The sequence below is a fragment of the Eleginops maclovinus genome, chromosome 14 (genome assembly GCF_036324505.1).
Source record: "Eleginops maclovinus isolate JMC-PN-2008 ecotype Puerto Natales chromosome 14, JC_Emac_rtc_rv5, whole genome shotgun sequence".
Taxonomy (NCBI): domain Eukaryota; kingdom Metazoa; phylum Chordata; class Actinopteri; order Perciformes; family Eleginopidae; genus Eleginops; species Eleginops maclovinus.
This window is the reverse complement of record NC_086362.1, coordinates 9,292,786-9,305,637: the sequence shown is the minus strand read 5'-3', so window position 1 is coordinate 9,305,637 and position 12,852 is coordinate 9,292,786. Positions and strand designations below refer to the sequence as shown.

The 12,852-nt window shown below is 40.7% G+C and overlaps 1 protein-coding gene across 1 annotated transcript in view; it reads left to right on the top strand.

The window, feature by feature from the left end:
- pcxb (pyruvate carboxylase b) overlaps window positions 1-12,852 on the top strand; it is a 267,351-nt gene that overhangs the window by 7,868 nt on the left and 246,631 nt on the right. The window contains 5 exon segments of the mRNA XM_063900646.1: window positions 4,054-4,190; window positions 6,375-6,468; window positions 6,940-7,030; window positions 9,559-9,724; window positions 9,910-10,055. Coding sequence (XP_063756716.1) covers window positions 4,055-4,190; window positions 6,375-6,468; window positions 6,940-7,030; window positions 9,559-9,724; window positions 9,910-10,055 — 633 coding nt within the window. The 5' untranslated portion in view covers window position 4,054.

Sequence of the window (12,852 nt, the reverse complement as noted above, 5' to 3'; positions counted from 1 at the left end):
TCCTGTACACAGCATGTCATCTATTTATTTTTCACTTTTTCTTATAATTTAACACATAACACATTTATAATATTTGTATTACATTTTTCTTTTACACAGCTTTTATTTTACAGATATTTTTTGTCATCATTTAATCTTTTTAAATGTTGTTACATTACGTTTTCTTGATTAACATTTTTTATTTCATTTCCATATACTATGTTTTTAATTGTTCACTAAAGAAAATATCTTGTATATATAGAAACCTTTAATGTGGATTAACCTGTACTAGCTGTTGGTTTATCACTAGTTTGGACAGAGTGAAAGTATGTCAGGTAATGATTGACTCGACTCAGAGTTATAGCAGTTAACTGATCAGAGCAATCACACAGACGGAGTATCAGGATTAAAGGACTCTGATAGAGTATCTGTCCAGCACTACGTAATAAAGCTACTGCAGTCTGGGCTGCAGTCAGTAATGCGGCTGATAAAGTGGATTTAATTGGCGGTAATTACTATCACTTCTCCTGATGACAAGCTGTGCCATAAAGTGGATAATATAATTTAATAAACATTCAGTCTGATGTTACATTTCTATCGCATTTCCACTCAAGTAATATTGATTTTTAATGGAATTTGGTCTAGTTGTCCCTTTTCAGGCTGGGTTTAGAAATTGAACATTCAAATCAATCTTTATTTTTCCCATATTGTTTCAGGATGTGTATTCACTTGCGTATTCACACATCTGTTTGCTATCTACATATTTATTTTTACATTATAACTATTTTACACTTACACTGTGTACATTGCACTATTTTATTTCTGTTTAATATATTGTTAATGTTTGTTGGAGGAGCATGGGACTTGGAATGGCTATGTTGTAGCTATTGTGCATAGGACAATAGAGCCTTTGTGGCAGTTTTAGGCACTCTTTTGGGATGTTTATCGCACAAGTTCATAATACGTTGATGGTTGGAAAAGGATTCATCGATCAGCACTGCTTTCCAGTTATTAGATGATTACATCTTGGTATATGGATGGAAAATCATCGCTGAGCCGTTTCAGATCCAGAAGTTCCTCTCCCCCTACAGTGTCTGGAAGAGTTCCAGCTTTTAGGAGATTAAAGAGCATTTTAGATGATAAGCCCCGTCTTTAACTGCTGGCTGGTAATATTTTAATGTCATGTCTTTACTAATGTTTCTACACAATTTTATGAAACTGATTGTAAGATCTATATTTAAGATGCAGTCTTTAGTCTGCTTTTTTGGGGGGATTTCCGTACTCCCTTGATTGTAATCCCTTAGATAAATGAGCAGATAATACCTCTGTGTGAGCGGCCGTCATATCAGCATATAGCTAATACAGTATACATATATTTCCTTAGAGGATCATGATCATGTTTGACCTGTTTTTAGCTCGTACATTTGTCCCAGTTTGCTGTTGTCTCCCTGTTGTATTCAGGCTTTGGGAACTTGTATCGGTTTCATTGTGACGTTGTTGCTTTTGTCTAGTTAAAGGGTACTGTTTCAGCCTGAGCTACTCTGCCACAGTCTTCAGTCTCGAGGCTTTCATCGGCTGTCTAATTTATTCATTGGTTCTTGTCTTAGTTCCCCCTTTACGTAGTTAATTCATTATTCTGTCACTAAGCTTTATATTCCACCACGTATTATTGTACTGGTCTAGTCTGGATGTATTGCGCAGTACAAACTCTTCACTATCTTTAAATCTAGACAGGACATGCAGTATGTGGTAAGTCACTCTTTAACCACGGGCAACAACAGGAAGTCATGGTGTGGTCTTCATCATCTTCACAAACATCGCTACAAGATGTACCTCAATGGGCACAATGAGACTTCACTTGTCTCAAAGTTATAGCTTTCTCCAGTCCATGTTATCATCCCCTCCTCTTGTTTCTCACTTGGTACATCCTTTTATCCCTTGCCACCTCTCTTTTCCCCGCCAGACTTTCAAACAGACGTAGACATAAAGAGACTTCTGGCATTTGATAACAGATAAGGTGGAGTGCTTGTGGGGGAAATCCTTCAAGATGCTGTGCTAGCATCAATTTCCGGGTGTAAGGGAGAGATGAGACGACACAAAGTAAAGTAAAAAAAGAGGAGTTGAAAGTCAGGCCAGCCTTTTGTGATCTGAGGCTCTTTAGGACTAATATAAAAAGCGTACAATAGTTTCAAATATGCCCCTTTTGAGTGTATAATAAACCAAACATGTTGTAAATATAACTTGAAGAATCAGTTTAGTTTGTTTTTAGTGCAACTCTGTCAGCTTATCTCCGGTCGGAGTGCACTGCTGCGGTTTGACCACAGGGTAGCAGCAGAGCACTGTAAGTGAGCTGTAGCCTGTTGGTCAGAGAGAAGAAGAAGCTTCCAGCTCTTCAGGGAAACACCTCCAACACTTGCTCATAGTGAAGGAGCCAAGTACATCACGTTGAGAAGGTAGTTCATTTTTATTTATGTGTGTGTCTTAATGGCGTGCTTCAATTCAAGAGAATATTGACAGAAAATGCAGCCATTAACCTAAAATGACAGTGATGGGTGGAATGAATAGTTTGTGTGCATTTTGTTTTCTCTAATTGGCTTTTGATGTGATCATTTGATCATGTAGTCCTTAAAACAAAAATCTTACTCAACTGAGACAGACTTTTTCACTCTTTAACAATCGTTCATGTACAGCGAGTCTGTTTCTCTTCAATCCCAATTTCTGAAATGGCTGGGAAAGCAAAAAGATAGTTAAAGCCTTCATTGTGACTTGAATTATTATTATTTTTTTCAACAAACACACCAGGAACTTGTTGTGGTTAATTTGACACACCTGCTGCTGATTGGGAGCTGGAGAGCAGAGCAGCAGCTGATTGGCTCTCTGACTTCCTCCTCCTTTTAATGGAAATCGAATGGTTTTGGAAGAGTTTTGATTATTTTTTCTTTTTAAAGCAGTGAGCTCATTCCAGGCTGAATTTTCTGTACACTTAAAGACCAATCAGATTTACTCTAATTGTATGCACATGTTTTGAATTCATAAATACTGTGGCATTTTAAGGCCACTACTTCCTATGATACTTGATCCCATTTTTTAATTAGTTTATATTGAATTGTGTATGCATATCTGATGACTTAAGACTCATGTGGATTAGTCATACGAATACATTTCTTAATTAAATTATACTCAAGGCACCACAATAAAGCTTCAGGATAAAATCGTCTAAACTCAAAGCCATCATTAAGCAAACTGAAATGTTAAATGTTTTTTTTTACATTAATAGGAGCATGAAGACAGTGCCACAGGTCTCTAATGAGTCATACATAATACCCCTTTTTCTGTACTGGAATTCCTACTAAATATCAGCTGCACCAATGACCTTTTTTAGGGAAATACCACACACTTGAAACACTCACACAACCCTCGGCAACGGCCTAATAACGGTTAGTCGCTTTATTAGATTTAATCTCTCTCAACACGGCTCACACCTCCTTGTTGAATGACTTTCAAAGCGTTCTCATCCTCTTATCTTTTTCCTTAAAGCGTCTGTTTTCACCTGAGAAGCTGAACTTGGCAAATGGATTCCACGCAGAGAGTGTAAAGAGAAAGTGTGAGCTGTAGGTTTTGATCCAAACGGGTTACTCGCTCCACTAATTGGCTCCTGTTTCTGAAGTCCCAATGTCTAACATTTTTGTAGCTCTTGGGACACAAAAGCAGTTAGATATCCTGTCATTGAAAACTGGATATTAAATATTTGTTCTGTGTGCTCGAGTCTGTAAAAACGATTCCTGATCAATGTGTCCCATCCTTTGTTTCTTCCCATCACTTATTAAAGTTTAAGTGTACATGGTTATGGCTCAGGGGTTAAATGGAGGTCTACTAATCAGAGGTTCAATCCCCAGCCCCATGCAGTCCACATGTCAAAGTATCCTTAGCCAAGATACTTAACCTCAAATTGCTCCCGTAAGACTGTGACAGTATTGAGTCTTTAATATCGCTTAGGATGAAAGTGGCAGCCTAATAACATGTGGAGTAGTGTATAGACATTGTGTGTGTTTAACATGTCCTCTGTCTCCCCAGAATGTTGCGGTTCACTGTAGTGCGAGGCGGCCTCGGGCTGCTGGCTGTGAGGAGGACGTGTGTCTCCCCGCGCTTCTCGCACTCCTCCCCGCAGAGCAACATCCGACCAATCAAGAAAGTGATGGTGGCCAACAGAGGTAAGAGCCGTCCAATGGCAGTAACCAACCCCAGAAATACAAGCAGTTCCAACAGCACTATTGAATTTAATGCTGTTTAATATATAATGTAAGAAATTACATTTACTATCCTCCCCAGGCCAAGGAACAGAGTCTTCATTTTGAATGACCAACATTTAGTTTGCTTGAGCTCGTGCTAATATTGAATATGGCTGCACGTTGTTAGCTTATATGCTAAAGAAGCCCGGCATTTTTTCAAATAATGGATAGAACTGCAAGCCACACTGCATACCAGGATATTGGGTTTGAAAGCTGTATGGATTATGTTTGTTTTAACTCTTAACCCTCTTCATAAATTCACCGATGTATTTTAAAACAATATATATTTTTATAATGGAAATTCAAGTTGTTTTCTAAAAGATGTCTACTCCTAAGTTATTTACCATTTTCATATACTGAAAACAGCAATACGACAAACCAGGTTCCCACAAACCAGATTTGTTTGTCAGGCTGCCAAAAATCACCGTAATTGCCGTTTACTGGCATTGAGGTCTGAATGGGGAAAAATAATTATAGAGCGGCAGTGAGTTTTCTAAACACTAGGCCGTCACCAGTCTGGCGGTCAGACGGACGCGGCATTAACATGACTGACGTGCTCCGGTAATACTTGTAATCACCGGACCCTCTCGTGATAATGCTAATGCTGTCCAGAGAGGCCGTTAGTGTGCAATTAAAGAAGCTCTGTCAGGATTCGAGTGACAATAAATGAATTTTTTTCCCCTAATGGCTTTTAGAGCCTCTCGTTATAGTCCTTCCCGCGGACACATTGAAAGTGCTTGATTCGGTTCAGTGTTTCATTATTTCAGATTTATGTTGCGTGGGTTCCCAATATGAGTCCAATTCTGCACACATGTGGTCCTTTTTGTGGCCTCCTGCGGCACATGAAGTCTGCACTGCTGGTACATGCATGTCCACCCTCCCATAAAGGCTATTTAACTGCTTAAACCCATCAGTGATTCAAGTAGATTTCTCACACACACACACAGAGGGCTTTCCGTCAATCTCCCTCCTTCACATGGGTGTGATGCGATCTCAACACCACATTAGATCGCATTCATCTCGCTGGAGTGCACTGGACCGGTTTCAGAGCATGTGTGTGTGTGTGTGTGTGTGTGATGAAAAGGGAGACTGGACCATCACATCATATCAACCCAGATTCCACTTCACCAAGCACATCTCCTCTCTGCCATTGCTTCAGTAATACTATTCTTTCCTTCCCTCCTTCCTTCCTTTCCTCCCTCCCTCTGAACTCCCTGTCGTTTTTACACTTGTCAGATGTGATTTTCCTCCGAACCCCTCGCTGTCTTCCTTCTCGGCCCTCATGACTTTGTCTCCTCCTTCTTCTCTCCTTCACTGTGTCTTTCCCACTTAACATTTCATATTGGTAAACCTGCCAAACTGTTTCTTATGGTACCTCAATCCATTTAAACCTCATGGCATTTTCTCTTCCCCCCCCCCCCCAATCTGTTTGTGTTCCTTCACCTTTGATCCATCACTTTGTGTCTTCTCCTCTCCGTCCTTTCTCAAACTTTCATCCTTTTCATGTTCCTGCTGTTGTCCTTCTTCAGAATTCTCTTTAAACGTCTAAACGCTGTCCTCCCTTTCAAGCCAGAACTACACATCTTACTAGTTTTCTCTCACTAAACTTTTCTATCTCCGTCAAAATGTGTGCTTTCAAAAAAAAAAAGTATTTGGCTCCAGTGACGGCAGATAAAAGCCAGCCAGTGTTTTGCTTGTCTGAAGCTGAGATATTACTCAAAAAAAACAACCAACATTGACTTATTGCTGTGCCTGTTGATATTTTTCACAGCGTGATGAAGTATACCAGATGGATTCGTCTTGCCTTCACATCTCGTGTGTGGCATAAAACATTCAAAGTTTATTTTATTCTCTCTGGAGGCATTTGTTTAAAAAAAAAAAAGCCCGATGCTACAGGATGTTGGCAAAACCATACAACATGTGTGCTGATGAAAAATAGATCATGACAGATAAAGAAATACCTCCCTGTACACACAATCTACAAAACTCTGGGTCAACACCTTTCAATAAATAAAGACAACACACGAAGAAGGAAGGAGCAACATATCAGAAAATATTACAAGTCAATTATTAAACTACATTAACAGCATGTGTCTTTTCTTCCAGGGGAAATCGCCATCCGTGTGTTCAGAGCCTGCACCGAGCTGGGGATTCGAACCGTGGCCGTCTACTCGGAGCAGGACACCGGACAAATGCACAGGTCCTGAGCTCTGCTACATTTCAGCCTAATGGCTCCTGGAGGGTTTAAATAAAGAAAGCGTAACGGACAGATGTATTTTAAATGACTGCTGCCACTGCTGTATATCGAGCATGAAAGGCTAACCGTTGATTAGAGCCAAACGCAATTAAAAGAAGCTTGGTAGCATTTCTCTCCACTACGGCAGGTTTTTTTTTCATGCGTCGGGACATAAGTACAATTGTATCGACATTCTGAACGTTCAGGTAATCACGCTGCTTAGTTTACAAGCACAAACATCCTAATCTGCCTCAGCTTTTTCTATTCCTCTGATTTATCCAAATATACTGCTTGTACCTAATTAGTGATTGCAGGACTTTATTTTTTAACAGGCTTTTTTTTACTAAATACTGGTGCCCACTCTCTGCTGAGTTTGCGTCTTCTGCCATGACGCTGCATTACACTGATATTAATCCCTTTGTTTTGTCTTGACAGGCAAAAGGCGGACGAGGCTTACCTGATTGGAAAAGGCCTTGCACCTGTAGCAGCATACCTGCACATTCCTGACATCATCCAAGTGGCCAAGGTAACAGATGTTCTAAAAAAACATGGATTTCCCACTAAAGGAAAGACTCCTGCTGTTTGCTTCAGCAGTAAACCTATACAAACCATACATTTAAAGGGTAAAAAAGTTTCCTCATTATGGTTAACATTACAGTGCTCATCCTCGGAGAGCGGATTTAATGCTTCATGGCTTCTGCGGCCCAGAAGGAGCTTCTTAAGTCTTAAAATATAAAATAACATCTCCCAAGTGATGTCATTAGGGTTTTCTTCAACTTGGGCTTTGATGATTGCAAATTATTATCGTACAGCCAACGATAAAAACTCAGCATGAGATATGGGCATGCAATATTGAAATGCTAAATTACATAACGGGAAGTGTAGGATCCAACAATTTTGTAGAAAAAAATTCATTTTTGAAATGATCTTTTTGAGGTCCCCCCCCTCAAGCTTTTTAACTGGTTTTAATCTCGCCTGACAGAACAGATAAATGGGATTCAAGCACTTTAGCATGTAGTGCATTTTCATACAATAAAAAGCTTGTGCTTCGGCTGCTCTTACAACAGTATATAATCAGCATATGTCTATGAGAGTAGCTTGCAATGTGTCGTCATTATTGGCTCCATCTTGCACTAAGTGGTGCAAATAGTACAGATATAGATTAAATAATTTATTTGTTTGAAAGCTTTCACTTTAAAGAGTTTCTTCAATGAGCAAGCGGTCTTAAATGGCCTTTTTTTTGCTTGATAAATGACTAAAAAGTCAATTAGGTGAAGAAGTAAGGTGCGTGTGCTCCCCTGATGTGTTGTGTAAGATGTATTTTCTTTCAACTTCCTTTCTTTCCTTGGGTAGTTCAAAGAGAATCGGGGGTTCTAAAGACTTTTTGAACTGAAGGAAAAACCTGGAGAGCCTCGCTGCAGCTGATACACTTAATGGATTGCAAAGTCATGAAATGAAGCGTATAAATGACAGACAAATCCCTTTTTATATCTCTGTTTACCCTAAGTTTACACTTAGCTTGGTTGGAAGAAAGGGAGAAACAACTCTTCCTCCCCTGTTTCCTTCCCATTTTTCCTAACCCCTCCTCTCCCCTATCACGCTTTACCTCTTTATAATTGCATTGGATGAGCTGCTGTGTTTCTTGTTACCTCCCTCCCCTCCCGCAGGATGTGCTGCCAGTTGTTCATTATCGTTTCTCTGATCAATCTCTCGAGGTTTATAATTTTCTGCTTGGGCATGTGGTCATCCAGCCAAGTCGGGAGCCTCCGCCGTCCAACTCATTTCTCAAAATGCTTCTGCCTATCTGTCCCATGCCAGCAAAGGAGTGTGTGTCTGTGTGTGTGTTTGTTCTCAGTCTTTCACATTCAGAGTATCCATTCTTCTTCTTCTTTTTTTTCTTCTTCACACTGCGTATCGCTCTGCTACTGTGTGACCAAAAATAACCACGCGTATCTGTCCCAGAACCTTCTGTCTGTGACATTGAATGTGAGAATGTGTCTTTCTGCTTGTAACTGTGAGTGTATGATCTTGCTTCTGTGTGTGTGTCACCTGTGTGTGTACGTCACCTGTGTGTGTACATCTTCTTTTATGTCGCTTTGTATTCATGTGTGAGTGCGAGCCTGTTTGTGTGTTGCAGCATTTTATGTGTGTGTGTGTGTGGCTCTATGCCTCCTCTGGCCTGCCAGTAACAGCTCCCTTAACAACGGGACAGCCCATAATTATAGTCCGCCTCGTATCCAAGAGCAGATGGCACATACTGATCCAGAGATGGCTCTATCTGTCAGGCTCGGCAGCTACTGTATCTGCCTGCTACCGTGTGTGTGTGTTCCTCTCAGTATCTTCCCCCTGACCCTTATATGATGGGTGCCGGCACTCGTTCAGCTTCCCTCTGTTGTCCATTGAGTAGATGATGATTAAAGCCATAGCAGCTGAGTTAGAGAGTAGAGCATGTCATTATCTCAGTCCCTTGATGTTAGCATACATCCTTTTCCCCGAGCCAGCAGGCAGCGTGGGGTAAAGCGTGCAGGTTGGTGTGTTTCAGGTTAGTGTGTGAGATGAGGAGTCCCCAAGAGTCAGCCAAGTGTTTACTGGGGCCCCCGCAGAGGCTCTGCATTTACCACGCCTGTTGATTAGCAGGGCTACATCTCCTCTCTCTGGGTTTCTTTCTTAGTTTTATTAGCTTTGGCGAGATGTGTTTGAAAGAAGTCATGTCTGATCCAACAGGTGCAATATGAAGACGATAGGGAAAAACATCAATACAGCATAGGTGTACTCAAAGATCTATACTTGGGACACCAACTGTTGCTCTTTAATTTAATAAATAATAATATTGCAATCAAAAGCACTCTTTTGTATTGGTAGGTTTTTTGAAATGTTGGAAATCAACAGACACTGGACTGGCTGCCATACATGTAGAGATAAAGATTTACGAAACATTTGGAGAGGTCTCTTGTTAAAAATATCATTAATATCGTATTCTAGCCTCTGCTAATTCCCACCCCCAATAATAATGTGAATAACCTTCTCTCCATGTGTCCCTCACTCACTTCCTAGGACAACAATGTGGACGCCATCCACCCTGGCTATGGGTTCCTCTCTGAGCGGGCGGACTTCGCTCAGGCCTGCTCAGACGCTGGGGTAATGTTCATCGGACCAAGCCCAGAGGTGGTCCGCAAGATGGGAGACAAGGTGGAGGCTCGGGCCCTGGCCATCAGTGCAGGTATGGAGGGGCAAACAGTGGAGAGGAAGGGGAAGCTATGGTTGGAACACTTGTTGTTTATAGCATTTTACTCACAATAAATACTTGTAGAACCCAGACCATAGACAAGAGGATTGTTATATTTCTGATCATGAAGGTTTATTTTATTTGGAAATGTCTCACTTACTCGTCCCACCCCTGTCCAGGTGTACCTGTGGTCCCGGGGACCGAGTTACCCATCAGCTGCCTGCACGACGCGCAGGTGTTCGCAGAAACGTACGGCTTCCCAATCATCTTCAAAGCAGCATACGGAGGAGGAGGCCGCGGCATGAGGGTGGTCAGAGAGTACGAGGTGAGTCGTCGTAATTTCACAGCTTGCACTGACAAAATAAATATCGTCCTGCCACATGTCCAGCAAAGACAAATCTAACCCAATTTATATCCGGCCACATCAAGTTTTTCATATTCATTATTTTTCTGTTTGCTTTGAATCAAGGCGAAATGTCTTGGAAATGACTACCTGGTCATTTATCTCTCCGGCCGCCAGTCACCCTGTGTGTTTGGGTGTGTGCTCTCGGAAATTGCTTCTGTCAGCTAGTGAAGCGGAGGACATCACAAAAATATTTTAATATTGTAGCTATCCAGGGCTCTCGTTTCCGATATGCATCTCAGTGTAACTATCAAAAAGTCCTGTCTAATGCATCTGAACATGTACACTAGCAGTCAACATGTGCAATATGCATATGATAAAACGCCATCACATACAAAATGCATAGCCAGGCATAAATAAATATGATCAGGAGATGGGAAAAATCCTCCTCATCTCAGCTATATTCTTTCTGCCACCCTGACGGCAGTGACGGGCCATCATCATGCTGTCACAATGATGATCACGCTGGGATGTAGGCTCAAACTGGACTTTCTGCATCAGGTTGCTTTTATAATCAATTTGCTTTGACATCATGCACTACATGCCATTTATTTTCTATATCTTCCTATTATAACGCTTGTTCTTGTTGGTGTACGGTATGAAGGCATTTGTTATAAAATGTGTCGTCTCTAACAAAAGTCCATTATAGAAATGAGAGTTGTATGACTGTGCCGATTGTCAAAGCCTTTGTTTTGTCACCTAAAAAATAATTATAATAGGAAACATTTTAAGTACATTTTTGCAGATCAACTTGTTTATACCTTAGTGTTCCTTGATGCAAATTGTACACATACAGGCGCAATTAACCTGTTCTCCTTTTTTATACTCTAACTTAATAATGCTGCAAGAAAAGTTCTGTGGAAAGAACAGTGTTTAAGAGGCTACAGTGTACAGTTCAGGTTGTACAGCGCGTTTATAATTAGCCAAGCCAGGGGATGTCTGCATACAGTGTTTTTATAATTATACTGTGGTTAAAAGGTCTAGTCACTTAACACAAATGAAAAAAGCTTTAGAGCATGACCAGCCAGCAGCTGCTCACTCACGGCACGTGATGAATTAGAAGATGCTTGAGATAAACCTGTACGAAAACTCTCTTAACCGCTTTCAGTTAGTGATTGGAAATGTGCAAACAGATCTAATTATACTGCATCATGAAATCGTAACAGAGAACAAAAGCATCCCCACATCATCAACACTTGAGGTTATAATGTCTTTTGGTGAGATATTATCTTTAAATAAAAAGGAGGATGAAGTCGCGTAAGGCCACAGACACCAGGAAGTTGCCAGTTGTCGGCCCTGTTTATGTCAGCAGAGCTCTGGCGGCGGCTTTACTTCTCATACCGCCGTGAGTGGAGCCCCTGCGGGGGTTGCATTTGGTCACGGCCGATATGAGTGTCTAGCTCTCCCCTGTGTCGGCCTCTCCAGTCTGACCATGTCAAAGGGTTTCAACAAGCAGCTGTTTTTTGTCCAATCAGATAGAAGAGGGCACAGATCAGTGGTGAATCAGAGCTGCCACCTCCTCATGCTTCATGGCTGCTAGCATTCACTGTTCTGAAAAACATCTTGTCAGAAGAATAAGGTCATGCACATCATCACTTTAACTTATATGCTACCCAAAATACAACATTTATTTAAAATTCTAGTTATCCTTTATTTGTCCTTTTTATCAATGCATTCTGTCTAAAAATGTTTAAAGCATTGAAAAAATTGCACAAAACAAAAGACTAAGGCTGCACAATTAATATAAATGTGACTTAAATGTCAATATGGACTAGTGCAATATTTAATTTGCAGGAAGCACAGTTAAAGGCTAAATATACATATAAATACATTTTAAAAGAAGTATTGCGAAACTGCAGCGATATCTCTTCCTTAAAATGTTATTCTACTGCACTTAAAATAATATTTTCCATTATAATGAGAATTCTGATAAAGAAATGATCCATCCCTCCCATATTGTGAACCATAATGTCAAGCGCATTTAGTCATTTATTTCCAAATAGCGCAGCACCACAAAAGACATTGTCAGTCTTCAAACAAATAACAGAGTTGTCCTGTAGCCATGGAGTCTCAAAAGTGTGCAATCCTTTTAGAAAGTATGACCTTTTCTGAGTTGTGCCCCAGTCTAATTAATTAGTTGTTGACATTTCCAGTCATTCAGCTGAGTCACAGGGGCCTCACAGCTCCAGATGATACTGTGTGAGGAAACTGTAAAAAGGTTTCTGTGTGCCGGTGGGACCGCAGCAACAATGCATAGGTAGCCTCTTTATTCCATTAGGGCCATCTTGTCGGTCATTTGTATTCCGATTTAACAGACTGAAATACTCTCCACATATTGTAGGAGGAGATGTTTACGGATAAGCAGAATTGAAGTGCCAGAGCTTTGCTCCGAGTTTGACGTGATGTGCTTTCCCAAAGCGTAAGAGTGAAAGCGAGCGGCACGTATCAAAGCTCCAGTGGCTGAAGCTGACAGACTGACTGAAGCGATGTGGAAGGAGTACAAATAGATTCCTGCTCACCTTAGTCTTTTAAAAGTATTTTCTGTCATTGACAAAACAGTGGTGCGCCAATGATATGACAACTCTGCGAGGTGTGACTTTAAATCCCTTCCCTAACACTTGTGATTCAGTTCGAGCTTCAAGTTTATTTCCCTGAAGGATTAGATGGCGTTTTTTTCGGACCATAAACTGACACAAAATAATGAATGGATTAGGTTCTT